Source organism: Ovis aries, chromosome 13 (assembly GCF_016772045.2).
Source record: "Ovis aries strain OAR_USU_Benz2616 breed Rambouillet chromosome 13, ARS-UI_Ramb_v3.0, whole genome shotgun sequence".
Lineage (NCBI taxonomy): Eukaryota > Metazoa > Chordata > Mammalia > Artiodactyla > Bovidae > Ovis > Ovis aries.
The window spans coordinates 60,441,897-60,463,852 of record NC_056066.1 but is presented as its reverse complement, the minus strand read 5'-3'; the positions used below and the strand labels follow the sequence as shown (position 1 = coordinate 60,463,852).

Below are 21,956 nucleotides of genomic sequence, written 5' to 3'. Positions count from 1 at the left end.
TAGTCTTTCTTCATTCCATACATGAGAATTTTAAAGCTATAGATTGCCCTCTCTACAAAGCATTAGCAATATCCCACAAATTTTTAGCAGATAGTATATGTTTATTATTATATTAAAAACCTTCTCATGTTCTTAGATAAGAGTACATAAATAGAACCTAGATTACATAAAGACTATAGGGACAAATACTGACCACAAAATTTTCTCAATTAATTGTAATGACAAATACAGTAATACTGCTTTGTGCTGTGCTTAGTTGCTCAGTCTTGTCCAACTCTTTGTGACCTCATGGACTGTAGCTCGCCAGGCTCCTCTGTCCATGGGGATTCTCCAGGCAAGAATACTGGAGTGAGTTGCCATATCCTCCTCCAGGCGATCTTCCCAACCCAGGGATCAAACCCAGGTCTCCCACATTACAGGCGGATTCTTTACCAGCTGAGCTACTAGGGAAGCCCTAAAAACAGCTTAGGAGAGGGTAAATGAGTTACTAAACAATAGGCATAAAGTTTCAGTTAAATAATATGAATCAGTTGTAAAGACCTTCTGTGTGATATTGTACCTATACAATAGTATACTGCACACTTGTGTAACATTATAATAAATGCACATCCGTATTTTCTAACAGGGTAGGTAAATGTTAAGTATGGCTTCCCTACTGGCCCAGATGGTAAAGTATCTGCCTGCAATGCAGGAGACCCAGGTCGATCCCTGAGCTGGGAAGATCCCCTGGAGGAGGACATGGCAACTCACTTCAGAATTCTTGCCTGGAGAATCCCATCGACAGAGGAGCCTAGGAGGCTACAATCCATAGGATCACACAAAGTACTGGAGCTTCAGCTTCAGCATCAGTCCTTCTAATGAACAGTCAGGGTTGATTTCCATTAGGATTGATTGGCTTGATTTCCTTGCTGTCCAAGGGACTCTCAAGAGTCTTCTCCAACACCACAGTTCATCAGCCTTCTTTCTGGTCCAACTCTCACATCTGTATGTGACTACTGGAAAAACCACAGCTTTGATTATATGGACATTTGTCAGCAAAGTGATGTCTCTGCTTTTGGATATACCATCTAGGTTGGTCATAGCTTTTCTTCCAAGAAGCAAGCATCTTTTAATTTCATGGCAACAGTCACCATCTGCAGCGATTTTGGAGCCCAAGGAAATAAAATCTGTCACTGTTTCCATTTTCCCATGAAGTGATGGGACCAGATGCCATGATCTTAGCTTTTTGAACATTGAGTTTTAAGCCAGCTTTTTCACTCTCCTCTTTTGGTTTCATGAAGAGGTTCTTCAGTTCCTCTTTGCTTTCTGCCATTAGGGTGCTATCATCTGCATATCTGAGTTTGTTGATATTTCTTCCAACAATCTTAATTCATCCAGCTTGGCATTTCACATGATGAACTCTGCATATAAGTTAAATAAGCAGAGTGACAGTATACAGGTGGCACTAGTGGTTATAAAAACAAAACAAAACCCACCTGCCAGTACAGGAGACATAAGAGACACAGGTTCACTCATTTTTAAAAAATTTCATTTAGTTCTTTTATATTCACTTCTGGTCTCTCTTCAGTTCAGTTCAGTTCAGTTCAGTCGCTCAGTCCTGTCCTACTTTTTGCGACCCCATGAATCACAGCACGCCAGGCCTCCCTGTCCATCACCAACTCCCAGAGTTCACTCAGACTCAAGTCCATTGAGTCGGTGATGCCATCCAGCCATCTCATCCTCTGTCGTCCCCTTCTTTTCCTGCCCCCAATCCCTCCCAGCATCAGAGTCTTTTCCAATGAGTCAACTCTTCGCATGAGGTGGCCAAAGTACTGGAGTTTCAGCTTTAGCATCATTCCTTCCAAAGAAATCCCAGGGTAGATCTCCTTCAGAATGGTCTCTCTTAGGACTGTTCTAAAATGGACTTCGATTTAGGGAACCCCAGTTATATAATATAAACTTTGTAATCTACAAGAAAAAGAAATGTATAGTAAATCTAAGTCTTGATTTTTACCTTTCTATTGTTAAAAAAAAAGTAATAATAATATACAGAGTTTACAAAAAAAAAAGAGAGAGAGAGACACGGGCTCAATCCCTGGGTCAAGAAGATCCCCTGGAGGAGGGCACGGAAACTCACTCCATCCTTCTTGCCTGGAGAATCCCATGGACAGAAGATTCCATAGGGTTGCAAAGAGTTGGACACGACTGAAGTGACTTAGCATGCACACACATGGAGAGATAAGGCTCATTGATTTCTTTATCCAAGATGAGTAAATGTTAGCTTCATGAAAGCTACTTATGACTAATACTTCAACCAAGCAACATCAGTGGAGGTCACCACAAAAGGTTCAGTTCTGTTCATTTAGAAAGCATTTCCTACAGGCATGACTTACTAAAAATTTTACCTAGTTCATGAAGAGCTTTTTAAATATGTCCTTCTCAATTTATAAGGCTTTAAATTTCATTCCTTTTTAAAAGTTTTTAATTTCAGCTTTATTGAGGTATAACTGACATAAAATTGTAAGACATTCCTAGTGTACATTGTGATGATTTGATATATGTATACATTATGAAAAGAATCTCCCACCTAGTTAGTTAACACATCCATCACCTTCATGTTCTTTTGTTTGTTTTGGTGAGAATACAAGTTCCACTCTCAGCAAACTTCAGTTATACAGTACAGCATTGTTTACTATAGTCACAGTATTTTCCATTAGAAGTGCAGACATCATTCATCCAAATAGCTAAAAGTTTATAAATTTCACAGTATTGAAACAGACTATGAAATTCTTTCAGAGATCCCAAGAGTAATATTTTCCCAGTTGTGTCAACTGGATGTTCAAATTGCTACTAAAAAGGGAGATGGCACATGAACATTAAATGAGCTTCAAATGATGTATTGGAATTATCATTAGCTGTTATCACTGGCGATTACACCTGCCCCAAAAACTATTTGTGAAAATATTCAAACGTCTTGCCTTTTCCTAATAAATTTTTGGTTGCTAGTCAAGCTCTCTGTATTCATTCCCAAACACACAAAGCTGAGACATGCAGATCTGTTTAGACCTAAGAAATTTCATTTAAAAGAGCAGTAATACCTGAAATGCTATGAAATACTACCTCACATAGAAAATGGAGGGACTAACTGCCACTTCTACCAATATCTTCACTTCATATCTGTATCAGCCATGTTGCTAGCATAAGGCCCAAAACATGAAAAGTATTCATTTACGTTTGGAGTGTTAAAAGAAATGAGCGAATACATGAACAAATAAATCCAGGGGAAAGTATAAGACTTTATTACGTGGAAAATCAAGTTCACAAAAGTAGTAGATCAATTTCTTGCCCCTCCCCGTCGGATTAGGGGGCCCTTTTGATTTAAGAAGAAGAGAGGAGACCAGTGGAACAGCACTCGGTTTATTGTGGAATTGTGCCAAGTGTGACAGTGGGTAAGATAACATAGTCCAACTTCAAATCAGGCTTGCTTGAAGGTTCAGGTTGTTGTATGGCCTTCTGATATGTATTCTTTTTGCTTTCACTGATGCAACATAGTTTTCCTTTTGTACATGGTTTGTCATATATTTCCCCCAACATGCATTTCTTCTTGCAGTAACCTGCTATGGTACTAAAGCATTTTCTGGACCGCGCTGTGTCTGTGCACAGGAAACAGCAATGAACCAGATTAGTTCCTGAGACAGAGAAGAAGAGTTATGTGATTCCCCACAAGCTATGGCCTCCTGTGGTCCCAAAGTGAACCTTATGATGAGAGAAAACTCAGTCTCCTCCTTGAAAGTCATCCCAAATTCAGACACGTAAAATCCCAGGTTCCTAGCCAATGTTCAGAGTCAGCACCCCATCAGCCCTAGGCAGTATCAACTTGTCACCAGGGCACAATTCAGAGTCAAACTAGCCTTTAAAAGAACATCACAGATAGAACTTTTAAAGTTAACAGTTTCGTTAGGCTTCACACTCATTGATATGGGCAGCAGAAGTCTCCCTTGCCTGATACTTCATGGATCTCAGCATATCGCTGTTGAAAACTTCCTTCATTCTTTTCACAACATGGCTCCTCCTATCTCCTCTCTTCTCCTCTCTTCTCTCTCTCTCTCTCTCTCTCTCTCTCTCTCTCTCTCTCTCTCACTTGCTTGCTCTCGCTCTCTCTCTTCCCATCTTCCTTTTGATCTCAAATAAATATGTTGTCCACGGATCAAACTCAATTCCATGTTTGGCTCTTCTCCCACACATTCAAACTCTCACCTATTCAGAGTATTGCATGGAGGTTGTAAAGCTCCTTTTCCAATTCTTTCTTTGCCCTTATAAAGATGAAAACAAAGATATGATTCTCCATATTCTAAGGTCCACAGCCAGGATCATCTTTGAAGGTTAAAAGGACATTTATAGGGCCACAAGAAGACAACCTACCTTCCTACAGCAGCAAGGAAGAGAATTCTCAAGGTCAGAGCCCTCACTATGACTTCGGTGCTGCACTTTAGTAAACTCATGTAATCCTTGCATAAATACAATCACTGTGGAACTGAGTCATTATCCTTATGTGGTAGATGAAAAAACTGATTTTCAAAGGGAATAATTAGCTCATGTCATACAACTAGGCAATGAGGAAGACGTATTTTAACCTCACATCTACAGGACTCCACAATCCTGTTCACATTACTGTTGTAATATAGGCTGAAAATGAATTTAAATGGAAAAAGAGATGGCCAGATTCCTGGGTGAAAACTATGTTCACCATCGTAAAGGTAATGCTAGATGATGGAAGGAGAGGACTTCTGAGAGTTCAGCCCCAATTTCTTACCTTTCTGGAACCTGTCTTCTAAGACAGACTCAAGTCAGGCACCCAGGGCAGTGGGTCCTTTAGATGATCTCAGCAAGATATCAACTATCTTGAAGGCCCTGCCCCTAGTCCTGTGAATAGTAATATTTCCTCGAATTTCATGGTGCATTTGGACAAGTTACCTTCAGACACCTCAAACAGCAGGATAAGGAGGACCAGAAACAGCTTCATGCTTACAGACTTCCCAAGACAACCAGGCAGCAGAATTTCTTTGTCCAGTGGTCTGTGTCACACAGTCACAGAGAGTCTTTCAGGATGAGACACGGCTTTGGATGCTATTAACGTTCTGAGCTCCAATTTTAATCCACATGGAAGAAGATGAAATTCAAGTCCACCCCCACTTTCATTCCCAAATATGGAGTTCACAGTCACCGAATGTTTCATCACATCACATTTACTCCCCCTTCCTCAGGACATGAGCTCCCAGAGAACAAGAACAGTGATTTCTCCACCTGGGCCATCAGCCCACTTGGGTCAGAGTGGGTTGGCCATACATCTTGGTTTGTGTGGGTCAGTTCTAGTTCATTCCTTCTCTTCCAATGTCCCATCCAACCAGTACCACCTTTCACTCACGAAGGTAATTCATCTGGAAAGTTGAATCATTAACTGATTCAGGTAAACACATAAGCATGTGCAATAATAATTTCATTCATTTATTTATTTTTGGCTGTGCTGGGTCTTCATTGCTGCTTGCAGGCTTTATCTAGTTGCAGTGAGGGGTGATGCTTTCTAGTTGCAGTACACAGGATTCACATTGTGATGGCTTCTCTTGTTGTGGAGCAACAGGCTCTAGAGCATGAAGGCTTCAGTAGTTTTAGCACAAGGACCATAGGGCACAGGCTCAGTAGTTGCGGCACACAAGTTTAGTTGCCCCCATGGTTTATGTGGAATCTTCCTGGAGCAGGAATCAAACCCGTGTCCCCTGCATTGGCAGGTGGGTTCTTAACTATTGGACCACCAGGGAATAATTTTTTTAATGTATGAAACTTTCAGAAAATTCTCTAAGAGAAAGATTGCTTTTAGGTTTGACTAGATAAATTGATGTTATTTCAGTTTCCCATAATGTCTTACCATCCAGTAAAGCTCAATTCCAGGGCTTCCCTGGTGGATCAGTGGTTGGGGGGAAAAAAAAAAAAACCACTTGCCAATGCAGGAGACGTGGATTCAATTCCTGGATCAGGAAGATCCCCTGGAGAAGGAAATGGAAACCCACTCCAGTATTCTTGCCTGGGAAATCTGAAGGACAGAGGAGTCTGGTGGGCTGCAGCCCATGGGGTCCCAAAAAAGTCGGACACAACTTAGCGATTAAAACAACAACAAAATTCAATTCTACAACTAAAATCTTTCAAAGATCAAGTCTCTTTAGTATGGTGTTCAACTCACTCGGAACTGGTTCTCACTCTCCTCTCTTGAGCTTTTTTTTTTTTTACGAACCAGTTACATTTCTGCCAAATTAGTGTTGGTGCCCCTACTCAACTTGTTACTTCTATAACCCATTGTTGTTCAGTTGCTAAGTTGTGTCCTACTCTTTGCAACCCCATGAACTGCAGCACGCCAGGCTTCTCTGTCCTTCACTCTCTCCTGAAGTTTACTCAAATTCATGTCCATTGAGCCAGTGATGCCATCCAACCATCTCATCCTCTGTCACTCCCTTTTTCTCCCGCCCTCAATTTTTTCCAGCATCAGGGTCTTTTACAATGAGTCAGCTCTTCACATCAAGCAGCCAAAATATTTGAGCTTCAGCTTCAGCATCAGTCCTTCTAATGAATAGTCAGGGTTGATTTTCTTTTGGATTGACTGGCTTGATTTCCTTGCTGTCCAAGGGACTCTCAAGAGTCTTCTCCAACACCATAGTTCAGAAGCATCAATTCTCCAGCAACTCAGCCTTCTTTCTGGTCCAACTCTCACATCTGTACATGACTACTGGAAAAATCACAGCTTTGACTATGCAGACCTTTGTCAGCAAAGTGATGTCTCTGCTTTCTAATACGCTGTCTAGGTTTGTCTTAGTTTTTCTTCCAAGAGGCAAGCATCTTTTAAATTCGTGGCTGCAGTCACCATCTGCAGTGATTTTGGAGCCCAAGAAAGTGAAATCTGCCACTGTTTCCACTTTTTCACCATCTATTTGCCATAAAGTGATGAGACTATATGCCATGATCTTAGTATTTTAAATGTTGAGTTTCAAGCCAGCTATCTCACTATCCTTTTTCACCCTCATCAAGAGGCTCTTTAAATTCCTCTTCATTTTCTGCCATTAGGAGTGGTGTCATCTGCATATCTGAGATTGTTGATATTTGATTCCAGCACATTTAAATCTCTCTTTACAAATATTGCCCTACCTCATCTACCTAATTGTCCCTATTGAGCTCCTAATTTTCCTTTAAGACCAAGTGCAATTATCTCTACATCTGTGAAAGTTTCCCTAGCCCAGTGAAATAGAGCTGCAGACTCCCTTTTCGTGCCACCACTGTGTTTTGTAAGTATTTTTGTTGCTGGTCACACCATGTCATTTTCCAATTATTTGTGATAATCTATGAATATGAGCTGCTTTAGGGGGTTTCTCAGTGGCTCAACAGTAAAGAATCCACCTGCAATGCAGGAGATTCGGGTTTGATCCCTGGGTAGGGAAGAGCCCCTGGGTGGGCATGGCAACCCACTCTAGTATTCTTGCCAGAAAAATCCCTTGGACAGAGGACTACAGTCCATGGAATAGCAGAGTCAGACACAACTGAGCTACTGAGCATGCACACACATGAACCCCTTAAAGGCAGGTCACTGGTCTAGTCTGGAGTTCAGTTTGGAGTTCTCAATACACAGCACAAAACTCACACTCTATTTTCAGTATATAATTACAAGATGATTTCAAAGTACTGAAAAATTATTGCTCAATAAAATACCCCCAAGACAGTAATAAAGTTAATTTAGACGTTTCTTAAAGAAAGTTGCTTACCTTGTTTTATGATTTGTGGACACCAGAAGCTTGAATTTATAATAATTAGGGCCCATCCAAAGATCTTTCTATGACAGTACCTGGAAGAATTTTGAAATTTGTGAAGGCAATGTAAATATATGTTGAAGATGATTAAACTAGTATCATAGTACAAAGTTAGGATCAGGGTTAAGAATAAGTGTTACGTATAGCTTAGTATGGTTTTCCCTGGTAGCTCAGCTGGTAAAGAATCTGCCTGCAATGCAGGAGACCCCAGTTCAGTCCCTGGGTTGGGAAGATCCCCTGGAGGAGGGCATGGCTACCCACTCCAGTATTCTTGCCTGGAGAATCCCCATAGACAGAGGAGCCTGGAGGGCTACAGTCCAAGGCGTCACAAAGGGTTGGACATGACTGAGGGACTAAGCACAGCACAGAACAGCACATAGCTTATTATGTTGACCAGTAACCAGAGCGAATTAAGTTTGTCAGGGAGGAAAAAAAGTTTGTCAGGGAGGAAAGATTGTCAAATATTGCTCATATGTCAAGATGAGCAGTGAGAATTGACCAATGGCCCCACCAGATTTGCACTTGCCTCATTGGTATCCCACTCAGTCTCAGCTCATTTCTCAGCTCCACCTCTTTTTTTTTTTTTCTGGCTATGCCATACAGCATGTGGGATCTTAGTTCCCTGACCAGGGATGGAACCCATGCCACCTTATTGGGAGCACAGAACCTTAAACCCTGGACTTCAGAGAAGTCCCTCGAGGGTTTAAGACGTCCACAACCTCTTAATGTGTGTCTGCATGCACACATGCTAAGTTGCTTCAGTCATGACCAACTCTGAAGGACCAACCTAAGGAATGTAGCCCACCAGGCTCCTCCGTCCATGGGATTCTCCAGGCAAGAATACCGGACTGGGTTGCCATTTCTTCCTCCAGGGGATCTTCCCTACCCAGGGATCAATCAAACCCTCATCTCCTGCATTGGCAGATAGGCTCTTTACCACTAGTGCCACATGGGAAGCCCCAATCTGGGTCTACTAGATGACAAATGCATTTTATGTGCATTACTTACTTTTATCCTTGCAAGAACACTATGAAGTAGGAATTAATATTAACATCTCTTTTTAAAATTGTTAAGCCACAATTTAGGGAATTAGTAATGTGGCCAATGTCACACAACTAGTGAGGAATGAGCTAGGATCAACACAGGTCTGCATAAACCTTAAAGTAAAGGTCTTAGCCATTGTGCTAACCTATGCTAACCTATCTCGCTGGCTGCCTTCTCTGAGTCAATCTTTGGAAGACTGAAGACAAAACATTCAAATACAAGATATTGCTTTGTTCACAAAATTTATTGGTAATGCACTTGGTGGGACATCCTTCCCCCATCCATGTCCTTATATTCTACTCACAACTCAGAGAGGAACCTATCTTTAGAGAAATATCTGTATTGAGAGAACTAACATTGATGATTTCCAAAGATGACATTACTACTTCCTGAAAATGGTATCACCTACCTACTTCAACAGATTCCTAAGTCTGTTGATCTGTTCAGCTGTGTCAACTCTTTAATATCCAAGAGGCTTTATGCAATCTTGGCTAGGCACAAAAAGCCCATAGTCTCCTCATTTTCAAGGTCTTTTGTGGCTAAACAATAGATTTTCCCTTTGAGTAGGCTGGAATGGATAATGAAACGTTGCTTTCTAGTCATGATCAGTTCAAAAAAATCACTCAATTTACTGTAGCTCCCATTGAAATCCATAGCAGTACAAACTGCTTTTAATACCTTACTTATAAATGACCTTTAATGTGTTTCATCACTCAGAAATATTCTCTGAATCCTACTTAAGATGTTATCTTTCCAAACAGAGGAGGCTGGCATGCTCTAGTCCATAGGGTCACACAGAGTCAGACACGACTGAAGTGACTGCACACACACACGTCATTTAACTATTGCTCTCCTTTCGTCCAGAGCTATTGAAGGATTAAATATTTTAAATACACAATGTCATGGTTTTGTCTCCACGCTACAGTGAGTTTCAGGTTATTTCATTAAATCAAAATGAATCAAAGGTTTGATTTGGGTTTTTTTTTAGTATTGATAGTTGAGTAATACCATGATAGGTGGATCTAAAATAGAAAAGATAGCACCCTGGCCTTGATGCAGAATTCCATAGCATGACAAAGTAAGAATTTTCTCCAAATGAGATGAGGTGTGTGTGTGTGTGTGTGTGTGTATCTGCCCATGTCTGCCTGACTTTACTCTCTGGCTGATGAAAGTTGCCAGAGTAAAGAGAAAGATCATCGATTAGTCTTGGGTGACTTAGGTTGACTTTGTTTATAGTATGATTTGAACAGAAAATCACATACAGGTCCATGACAGGTAGGCTGTGCCCAGGGCTAGTTTCTCTAAATAATTCTGTATTTTGGACTCTAGTTAAATAAAAACATGAACAAAGCAGGCCTGTCAATCAACAAGTGATATGTCAGAAGCCTTCATGTTTCAGCCTCTATATACCGAAACCCAAGTTAAGCGCAATTAAACATTGGTTTCCTCTCTCAACAATAAAAAATTTACAGCAGTAAAAACAAATAAGTTATATGTACAATTTTGAGCCACTTCTAAATGTAGAAAAATAAAAATGTGTTGATATTGATATTTAAAGGTAGGTAGAATATAATGGTCCCCTAAAGATGTTCACATTCTAGAACCCAGAACCCATGAATACATTATGTTACATGGCAAGGGAGAATTAAGGCTGTAGATGGTATTAAGGCTGCTAATCAGCTGACCTTAAAATAAGGAGACTGTCTTAGATTATCTGGATGGGTCCAGTATAATAACAAGGATCATTGGGGAGTTGGGGCAGTCAGTGTCAGGAAAAGTTTGACAATGTCACCTGACTAGATTTGAAGATGGAGGAAAGGTCCATGAGTTCAAATATTCAATCCTTTAGAAGCTGGAAAAACAAGGAAAGATTTTCTCGTAGGCTCCCCAAAGGGAATACAGCCCTGCTGACATCTTGCTTTTAAACCCAGTGAGATTCATTTGGGATTTATAACCTTCACAACAATAGGATGATAAACTTGTGTTGCTTGAAGCCACTAATTTTCTTTTGTAATTTGTAACAGCAGCAAGAAGTGAAGCCGTTCAGTCGTGTCCAACTCTTTGCGACCCCATAGACTGTAGCGTACCAGGCTCCTGTGTCCATGGGATTTTCCAGGCAACAGTACTGGAGTGGATTGCCATTTCCTTCTCCAGGGGATCTTCCGAACCCAGGGCTCGAACCCAGTTCTCCCATATTGTAGACAGACGCTTTACCGTCTGAGCCACCAGGGAAGTCCTAAATTTCATACCAAAACGTCAACATTCCTTACAATGATCTAGAAAAGCTTCATGACTGATCCAAGTGATAGTAAAGAAAAAAAAATGTATTGTCAAAAAGGACAATATTTTTCACAAGTTTCCAAACCTGAACTGAGACTCTATTCACAGAGGATAATCAATATCTTCTAGTCTAGAAAATAAATCCTGTGATAACTCAGTTTGGGGATTTTTCTGGAGAGTTTCCTAAGGTTTTAAAATCTAAACCAGAGATACATTTCATTCTTTGATAAGACACTCCAGAGAAATCAGAGTTATCTCTAGGCCAAAATACAGCTGGATACAAGAGAGGAAAGCTTGTAATCCCAGAAGGACCACATATACCTTCAGATGTCCAGAAAAATGAAGAAAAAAATTTTCCTGTACTTCCTTGGGGGTCCAGTGGTTAAGAATCCTCCTGCCAGTGCAGGGAACACATGTTCAATACCTGATCAGGGAAGATTACATATGCCATGGGGCAGCTAGGCCCATGTGCCACAACTATTGAAGCCTGTGCACTCTAGAACTCATGCTCCACAACAAGAGAAGCCATTGCGATGAGAAGCTCACAAATCACAACTAGAGAGTAGCCCCCAACCTCTGCAACTAGAGAAAGTCCACACAGCAACAAAGATCTAACGCAGTCAAAAATTATAAAATTATTGTTTTTAATAAATAATTTTAGTATAAATATGTTATCTTGAAAAGCTATCCATTGAGAGAAAATTGTATACATAGGGACAGGCTCAACAAAATACTTAGCTCAGTTAGAGTTACTTCTGATTTTTTAAGTATAAAACAATAGTTACAGGTACAAGCTGGATTTAGAAAAGGCAGAGGAACCAGAGATCAAATTGCCAACATCTGTTGGATCCTAGAAGAGGCAAGGGAATTTCAGAAAAACATCTACTTCTGCTTCATTGACTACACTAAAGCCTTTGACTGTGTGGATCACAACAAACTGTGGAAAAGAGATAGGAATACCAGACCACCTTACCTGCCTCCTTCAAAACCTGTATGCAGGTCAAGAAGCAACAGTTAGAATCAGACATGGAACAACAGACTGGAAAAGAATACATCAAGGCTGTATATTGTCACCCTGCTTATTTAACTTGTATGCAGAGTACATCATGCAAAATGCCAGGTTAGATGAAGCTCAAGCTGGAATCAAGATTGCCAGGAGAAATATCAATAACTTCAGATATGCAGATGACAATACCCTAATGGCTGAAGGCTAAGAGGAACTAAAGAGCCTCTTGATGAAAGTGAAAGAGGAGAGTGTAAAAAGCTGGCTTAAAACCCACATTCAAAGAACAAACATTATGACCTCTTGTCCCACCGCTTCGTGGCAAATAGATGGGGGGGGGGGGGAAATGGCAACAGTGACAAATCTTATCTTCTTGGGCCCCAGACTCACTGCAGATGGTAACTGCATGAAATTAAAAGATGCTTGCTCCTTGGAAGACAAGCTATGACAAACCTAGACATCATATTAAAAAGCAGAGACATCACTTTGCCAACAAAGGTCCATCTAGTCAAAGCTATGATGTTTCCAGTAGTCGTACACAGATGTGAGAGTTGGACCATAAAGAAAGCTAAGTGTTGAAGAATTGATGCTTTTGAACTGTGGTGTTGGAGAAGACTCTTGAGAGTCCTTTGGACAGCAAAGAGATCAAACCTGTCAATCCTAAAGGAAATCAACCCTGAATATTCATTGGATGGACCCAAGCTGAAGCTGCAATACTTCAGCCACCTGATGCAAAGACCCAACTCATTAGAAAAGACCCTAATGCTGGGAAAGATTGAAAGTAGGAGGAGAAAGGGAAGACAGAGGATGAGACGGTTGGGTGGCATCACCGATTCAAAGGACATGAGTTTGTGCAAACTCCAGGAGACGGTGAAGGACAGGGAAGCCTAACATGCTGCAGTTCATGGGGTTGCAAAGAGTCAGACACGACTGAGTGACTGAGCAACAACAAATTAGAAAATGTTTGGAGCAATAAAATTAATAAACTTCATAAATTATGGATAAATTTTCAGGTCAGTCAAAATTCCGTTCTTAATCTACCCATCATATCAGACTAAGGCAATAAAGGATATTAGGCATTTTTCACAGTTAAAATACTCCATTTGATATTTCTGCAGACTTTGAAAAACCCATTGCAGTCATGCATATTTCCCCTTTTCTTCAATCATGAGCTCCATGAATGGCTAAGCTCTGGTTTTCATTGACTTCCATTCATGTTAAATTCATGCATTCCAGATTTCAAGTGTCACCTAGTGGACAAAACAAATTTTCTCACTAGCTATCCAAATATCATGAGTTTCAAAACTTTAAAAGAACTCCTAGGAAATGGCAAACATCATACTTTCATAATTGTTCTGTAAGACTTCAAAAGACTGACCAAAGAATTCTCTAGTATCAAGGAAAATCTTAAAAATTCAAAAGGAAGTAGAGACGGTTACAGTTTTTACCCTGTGTGGGCAACTCTCAAAAAAATGCATGTGCACAGTATCTTCCAAGATTAAAAATCACATCAGAGAATTCCCCAGGGGTCCAGTGGTTAGGACTCAGAACTTTCACTGCTGAGGGCCTGGGTTTGATCCCTGGTTGGGGAACTATTTAATAAGATCTCAAAAGCCATGTTGCACAGCCAAAAGAAAAAAATCACTTCTTGACACACCTATGTCAAGCAAATCTGATGTTAATTTAGAGAAAGCTTCAAATTGACTGGTCTTGGAGTGAATTTTAGTGTGAACAAATCACACTAAAAAAAAAATTTGGACTAATAAAAGATATTTGAAAATAGACTGAGTAGTAATTGTTAAATATTATGGAAATTTTATTAATTTTGCCTAGTGTGATGATATTATGTTTGGCTATGTTGGAAAATAACCCTTTTTTTTAAAAAAAAATATTTATTAGAATGTATAGAAATGGAATATTATATTTATAATTTACCTGAATTGTGGCTCAGCTGGTAAAGAATCCGCCTGCAATGTGGGAGACCTGGGTTCAATCCCTGGGTTGGGAAGATCCCGTGAAGAAGGGAAAGGTTACCCACTGCAGTATTCTGGTTTGGAGAATTCCATGGGGTTGCAAAGAGTCAGACACAACTGAGCGACTTTCACTCTGAAATATTTCAGCAAGAAATAATGGGTCAAGTTCCAAAAAGAAGTGTAAAAATATATATATATATATATTCTAACCAGCTGAATACTTGTAGAAATATTGGACCACTATTTATTAAGAAGCCTGAATTTTGCTGTGAGAAGCTGATGATCTGAGCCACAGTCAGCTCCAGGTCTTGTTTTTGCTGACTGTATACAGCTTCTCCATCTTTGGCTACAAAGAGTGTAATCAATCTGATTTTGGTATTGACAATTTGGTGATGTCAATGTGTAAAGTCGACAGTTCAATGCCAAAAAAAAATGATCAATTAAAAAATGGGCAGAGGATCTGAATAGACATTTTTCCAAAGAAGACATACAGATGTCCAACAGGCACATGAAAAGGCATTCAACATCACTAATCACTAGGAAAATGCAAATCAAAAGCACAATGAGATATCACCTCACATCGGTTAGAATATCTGTCACCAAGAAAACAAGATAGATGTTGGCAAGGATAAAAACGGTAAGGAGAAAAGGGAATCTATGTACACTGTTGGTGGGAATGTAAATTGGTTCAGTCACTCTAGAAATAATATAGAAGTACCTCAAAAAGTTAAAAATAGAACTACCATATAGTCCAGCAATTCCACTTCTGAGGATATATACAGATATCAAATCATTCCCTGGTGGGTCAGATAGTAAAGAATCTGCAGGAGACCTGGGTTTGATCCCTGGGTCAGGAAGATCCCCTAGAGAAGGAAATCGCAACCCACTCCAGTGTTCCTACCTGGGAAATTCCACAGACAGAGGAGCCTGGCGGGATACAGTCCATGGGGTCACGAAGAGTCAGACATGCCTGAGCAACTAACATCTTCACTGCTACTTGAAACTAATATAATGTTATATGTTAATTACATTTCTTTTTTTTTAAGAAGCTAAAATTATGCCAAGAACTGCCTCCCACAAACTAATTCAACAAACATATATTGAGATCTCATGTTAATTCAGCACCCATGGAGAAAACAGAACAGAAAAAGACAAAGTCTCTATCCTCCAGGAATCTATGGCTATAGCAAGCCCTGTTCTGATTCTCATACATTAAATGTCTCAGGCCGGAGGGAGGGAAAGATGGCGGAGGAATAGGACGGGAAGATCACGTTCTCCCTCACAAATTCCTCAAAAGAACATTTCAACGCCGAGCAAACTCCGCAAAACAACTTCTGTAGGCTGGCAGAGGACATCAGGCAACCAGAAAAGCAGACCATTGTCTTCAAAATCAGGTAGGAAAAAATATAAAAGACGAAAAAGGAGACAAAGGAGGTGGGGAGGGAGCTCCGTCCCGGGAAGGGAAGCCCGTCCCGGGAAGGGAATTTTAAGAAGAGAGGTTTCCAAACACCAGGAAACACTCTCCCTGCCGAGTCGGTGGCGAGCCTTGGAAACACAGAGGGCAACATAACAGGAAGGAAAAATAGATAAATAATTAAAACCAAGAGATTACAAGCCCACCAGTAACTCCCCCAGCGGAAAAGCAGCACAGACGCCTGCATCCGCCATTGGGAAGTGGGGGCAGGGCAGGGACGCGCGGGAGGCGCGGGCTGTAGTGCTTTGTAAGAATCGGGCAGGAACGCCCCACGCTCCACCAGAACGATCTAACTTGGGCTAGCAAACCAGACTGTGGGATAGCTACCACCCGAAAAGCTCGAACATAAGACACCGCCAGGACCCAGCACAGAACAAAGGACGGAACGGAAAAAGCCGGCTGCAGACCATTCCCCGCCGGGGACAGGCAGCCAGAGCCGTAAGGACTGGAAAGGGGCAATTGCAGACCCGGAGAGACTTTACTTACCTAACTGCAAGCAGGCTCCTTTGCTAAGACTTCTGGGGGTGCTGGACAGTCACAGTCTGCCTCGTGGGGTGCGCCAGCGGTCCAACCAGAGAGCTGAGCGGCAGCGGCGGAAAAGGTGACAAGCCGCGGCAATTGCGCTCGCCAAACTCCTGAGCTACTCGGACCTGGGAAGGGCACAAAGCGCAGTCCCAGCTGCATTTGTGCCTCTGAGGGCTGCCTGAGGGCCGAACCTGAGCGGCTTGGACCGGGGAAGTGCACGCAGCCTAGGGCCGGCCCCAGACGGTTCCCGGCTGAGCATCGTAGAGCCGGAGCGGTTTGTGTGCCGCGAGGAAGGACAGGTCAAGCGGGGCAGAGATACTGTGTACACACGACAGTGCTATTTGTTTGCAGCATCCCCCCTCCCCACAGCGCGACTGAACTAGTGAGCCTAAAAACCAGCAAACAGAAGAAGTTAAACAGAGGGAACCACCTTGGAAGTGAGCCCACACGGCCCATAACATCAGAGAAGAGCCAGATATATTTTTAATTTTTTAATATTTTTAAAATCATTCTTTTTTTTTTTGCCTTTTGCATTTTTTTTCTTTTTTTTCCGAGCTTTTTTTTAATTGTTAAATCTTCTATTTCTCCTCTAATTTTTATTTCTATAACCTAGTATTACTATTTAAAAAAAAAAAGTCTTTTTTTTTTTTAAGGCAAACACCATATATACTCTTTGGATGGTTGTTGGTGTTTTGTTTTGTTTTGTTTTGTTTTTTTGTTTGTTTGTTTTTTAATAATTCTTTTTTTTTCTTTCTTCCTTTTTTCCTTCTGCTTTTCTTTAATATTGTATCTTTGAAAATCCAACCTCTACTCCAGATTTTTAATCTTTGTTGTCAATTTTGTACATTTAAAAACCCAAACTTCACTACCCAAGTTTACCTGAGAGCGAGATTACTGGCTTGTCCACTCTCTCCTCCTCTGGCCTCTCCTTTTTCTCCACCAGGTGGCCTCTGTCTCTTTTCTCCCCCATCTCTTCTCTATCCAACTCTGTGAATCTCTGTGTGTTCCAGACGGTAGAGAACACCTAAGGAACTGGTTACTGGCAGGATTTGTCTCTCTCCTACTCATTCCTCTCTCTTATCCTCCAGGTCACCTCTGTCTACTTCCTCCCTCTCCTCTTCCCCGTATAACTCTGTAAATACCTCTGAGCGGTCCAGACTATAGAGCGCACATAAGGAAGTGACTACTGGCTAGCTTGCTCTCTCCTCTCTTGATCTCACCACATCTCATTCCAGTTACCTCTAACTACCCCCTCCATCTTCTCTTCTCCTTGTAACTCAGTGAACCTCTCTGAGTGTCCCTCAAGGTGGAGAAACTTTTCATCTTTAACCTAGATGTTTTATCATCGGTGCTGTATAGATGGAGAAGTCTAGAGGCTACTGTGAAAATAAAACTGAAAACCAGAAGCAGGAAGCTTAAACCCAAAGCCTGAAAACATTAGAGAACTCTTGAATTCAGGGAACATTAAGCAATAGGAGCTCATCAAAAGCCTTCATACCTACACTGAAACCAAGCTCCACCCAAGGGCCAACAAGTTCCAAAACAAGACATACCACGCAAATTCTCCAGCAACACAGGAACACCCCCCTGAGCCTCAATATACAGGCAGCTCAAAATTATCCCAATACCTTTGATGTCTCATAACCCATTACGGGTCACTCCACTGCACTCCAGAGAGAAGAAACCCAGCTCCACCCACCAAAACTCCAACACAAGCCTCCCTAACCAGGAAACCTTGACAAGCCACTGATAGAACCCCACCCAAAGTGAGGAAGCTCCATAATAAAGAGAACTCCACAAATCATCAGAATATAAAAAGGCCACCCCAAACGCAGCAATATAACCAAGATGAAGAGACAGAGGAATACTCAGCAGGTAAAGGAACAGGAGAGTTGCCCACCAAATCAAACAAAAGAGGAAGAAGTAGGGAATCTACCGGAGAAGAATTCCGAATATTGATAGTGAAAATGATCCAAAATCTTGAAATCAAAATGGAAACACAGATAAATAGCCTAGAGACAAGGATTGAGAAGATGCAAGGAAGGTTTAACAAGGACCTAGAAGAAATAAAAAAGAGTCAAAATATAATGAATAACACAATAAATGAGATCAGAAACACTCTGGAGGCAACAAATAGCAGAATAACGGAGGCAGAAGATAGGATTAGTGAAATAGAAGATAGAATGGTAGAAATAAATGAATCAGAGAGGAAACAAGAAAAACGAATTAAAAGAAACGAGGACAATCTCAGAGACCTCCAGGACAATATGAAACGCTCCAACATTCGAATTATAGGAGTCCCAGAAGAAGAAGACAGAAAGAAAGATCATGAGAAAATCCTTGAGGAGATAATAGTTGAAAACTTCCCTAAAATGGGGAAGGAAATAATCACCCAAGTCCAAGAAACACAGAGAGTCCCAAATAGGATAAACCCAAGGCGAAACACCCCAAGACACATATTAATCAAATTAACAAAGATCAAACACAAAGAACAAATATTAAAGGCAGCAAGGGAAAAACAACAAATAACACACAAGGGGATTCCCATAAGGATAACAGCTGATCTGTCAATAGAAACTCTTCAGGCCAGGAGGGAATGGCAGGACATACTTAAAGTGATGAAAGACAATAACCTACAGCCCAGATTACTGTACCCAGCAAGGATCTCATTCAAATACGAAGGAGAAATCAAAAGCTTTACAGACAAGCAAAAGCTGAGAGAATTCAGCACCACCAAACCAGCTCTCCAACAAATTCTAAAGGATATCCTCTAGACAGGAAACACGAAAGGGTGTATAAACCCGAACCCAAAACAATAAAGTAAATGGCAACGGGATCATACTTATCAATAATTACCTTAAATGTAAATGGGTTGAACGCCCCAACCAAAAGACAAAGACTGGCCGAATGGATACAAAAACAAGACCCCTCCATATGCTGCTTACAAGAGACCCACCTCAAAACAAGGGACACATACAGACTGAAAGTGAAGGGCTGGAAAAAGATATACCACGCGAATAGAGACCAAAAGAAAGCAGGAGTGGCAATACTCATATCCGATAAAATAGACTTTAAAACAAAGTCTGTGAAAAGAGACAAAGAAGGCCACTACATAATGATCAAAGGAACAATCCAAGAAGAAGATATAACAATTATAAATATATATGCACCCAATATAGGAGCACCACAATATGTAAGACAAATGCTAACAAGTATGAAAGGGGAAATCAACAATAACACAATAATAGTGGGAGACTTTAATACCCCACTCACACCTATGGACAGATCAACTAAACAGAAAATTAACAAAGAAACGCAAACTTTAAATGATACATTAGATCAGTTAGACCTAATTGATATCTATAGGACATTTCACCCCAAAATAACGAATTTCACCTTTTTTCAAGTGCTCATGGAACCTTCTCCAGGATAGATCACATCCTGGGCCATAAATCTAAACTTGATAAATTCAAAAAATCGAAATCATTCCAAGCATCTTTTCTGACCATAATGCATTAAGATTAGATCTCAATTACAGGAGAAAAACTATTAAAAATTCCAACATATGTAGGTTGAACAACACACTTCTGAATAACCAACAAATCACAGAAGAAATCAAAAAGAAATCAAAATATGCATAGAAACTAATGAAAATGAAAACACAACAACCCAAAACCTGTGGGACACTATAAAAGCAGTGCTAAGAGGAAAGTTCATAGCAATACAGGCATACCTCAAGAAACAAGAAAAAGTCAAATAAATAACCTAACTCTACAACTAAAGCAACTAGAAAAGGAAGAGTTGGAGAACCCCAGAGTGAGTAGAAGGAAAGAAATCTTAAAAATTAGGGCAGAAATAAATGCAAAAGAAACAAAAGAGACCATAGCAAAAATCAACAAAGCCAAAAGCTGGTTCTTTGAAAGGATAAATAAAATTGACAAACCATTAGCCAGACTCATCAAGAAGCAAAGAGAGAAAAATCAAATCAATAAAATTAGAAATGAAAATGGAGAGATCACAACAGACAACACAGAAATACAAAGGATCATAAGAGACTACTATCAGCAGTTGTATGCCAATAAAATGGACAACGTGGAAGAAATGGACAAATTCTTAGAAAAGTACAATCTTCCAAAACTGAACCAGGAAGAAATCGAAAATCTTAACAGACCCATCACAAGCACGGAAATTGATACTGTAATCAGAAATCTTCCAGCAAACAAAAGCCCAGGTCCAGATGGCTTCACAGCTGAATTCTACCAAAAATTTCGAGAAGCGCTAACACCTATCCTACTCAAACTCTTCCAGAAAATTGCAGAGGAAGGTAAACTTCCAAACACATTCTATGAGGCCACCATCACCCTAATACCAAAACCTGACAAAGATGTCACAAAAAAGAAAACTACAGGCCAATATCTCTGATGAACATAGATGCAAAAATCCTCAACAAAATTCTAGCAATCAGAATCCAACAACACATTAAAAAGATCATACACCATGACCAAGTGGGCTTTATCCCAGGGATGCAAGGATTCTTCAATATCCGCAAATCAATCAATGTAATTCACCACATTAACAAATTGAAAAATAAAAACCATATGATTATCTCAATAGATGCAGAGAAGGCCTTTGACAAAATTCAACATCCATTTATGATAAAAACTCTCCAGAAAGCAGGAATAGAAGGAACATACCTCAACATAATAAAAGCTATCTATGACAAACCCACAGCAAACATTATCCTCAATGGTGAAAAATTGAAAGCATTTCCCTAAAGTCAGGAACAAGACAAGGGTGTCCACTTTCACCGCTACTATTCAACATAGTTCTGGAAGTTTTGGCCACAGCAATCAGAGCAGAAAAAGAAATAAAAGGAATCCAAATTGGAAAAGAAGAAGTAAAACTCTCACTGTTTGCAGATGACATGATCCTCTACATGGAAAACCCTAAAGACTCCACCAGAAAATTACTAGAGCTAATCAATGAATATAGTAAAGTTGCAGGATATAAAATCAACACACAGAAATCCCTTGCATTCCTATACACGAATAATGAGAAAGTAGAAAAGAAATTAAGGAAACAATTCCATTCACCATTGCAACAAAAAGAATAAAATACTTAGGAATATATCTACCTAAAGAAACTAAAGACCTATATATAGAAAACTATAAAACACTGATGAAAGAAATCAAAGAGGACACTAATAGATGGAGAAATATACCATGTTCATGGATTGGAAGAATCAATATAGTGAAAATGAGTATACTACCCAAAGCAATTTACAAATTCAATGCAATCCCTATCAAGCTACCAGCCACATTTTTCACAGAACTAGAACAAATAATTTCAAGATTTGTATGGAAATACAAAAACCTCGAATAGCCAAAGCAATCTTGAGAAAGAAGAATGGAACTGGAGGAATCAACTTGCCTGACTCCAGGCTCTACTACAAAGCCACAGTCATCAAGACAGTATGGTACTGGCACAAAGACAGACATATAGATCAATGGAACAAAATAGAAAGCCCAGAGATAAATCCACACACATATGGACACCTTATCTTTGACAAAGGAGGCAAGAATATACAATGGAGTAAAGACAATCTCTTTAACAAGTGGTGCTGGGAAAACTGGTCAACCACTTGTAAAAGAATGAAACTAGATCACTTTCTAACACCGCACACAAAAATAAACTCAAAATGGATTAAAGATCTAAATGTAAGATCAGAAACTATAAAACTCCTAGAGGAGAACATAGGCAAAACACTCTCAGACATAAATCACAGCAGGATCCTCTATGATCCACCTCCCAGAATGCTGGAAATAAAAGCA

The 21,956-nt window shown here is 40.2% G+C and overlaps 1 protein-coding gene across 7 annotated transcripts in view; it reads right to left on the bottom strand.

The window, feature by feature from the left end:
- Nucleotides 1-21,956, bottom strand: part of C13H20orf96 (chromosome 13 C20orf96 homolog) — a 142,456-nt gene that overhangs the window by 67,571 nt on the left and 52,929 nt on the right. For 5 of the 7 annotated variants that reach the window (XR_006055671.2, XM_060397008.1, XM_060397009.1 and 2 more), the window contains one exon: nt 7,782-7,861. Coding sequence is in view for 6 of the 7 variants with exons in the window: in XM_060397008.1 (XP_060252991.1) it covers nt 7,782-7,861 (80 nt within the window). In the remaining variant the exon portion in view is untranslated. Of the gene's footprint in view, nt 1-3,380; nt 3,669-7,781; nt 7,862-21,956 lie in introns of those variants that run through there. The other 2 variants (XM_042229969.2, XM_042229970.2) reach the window with 2 other exon arrangements.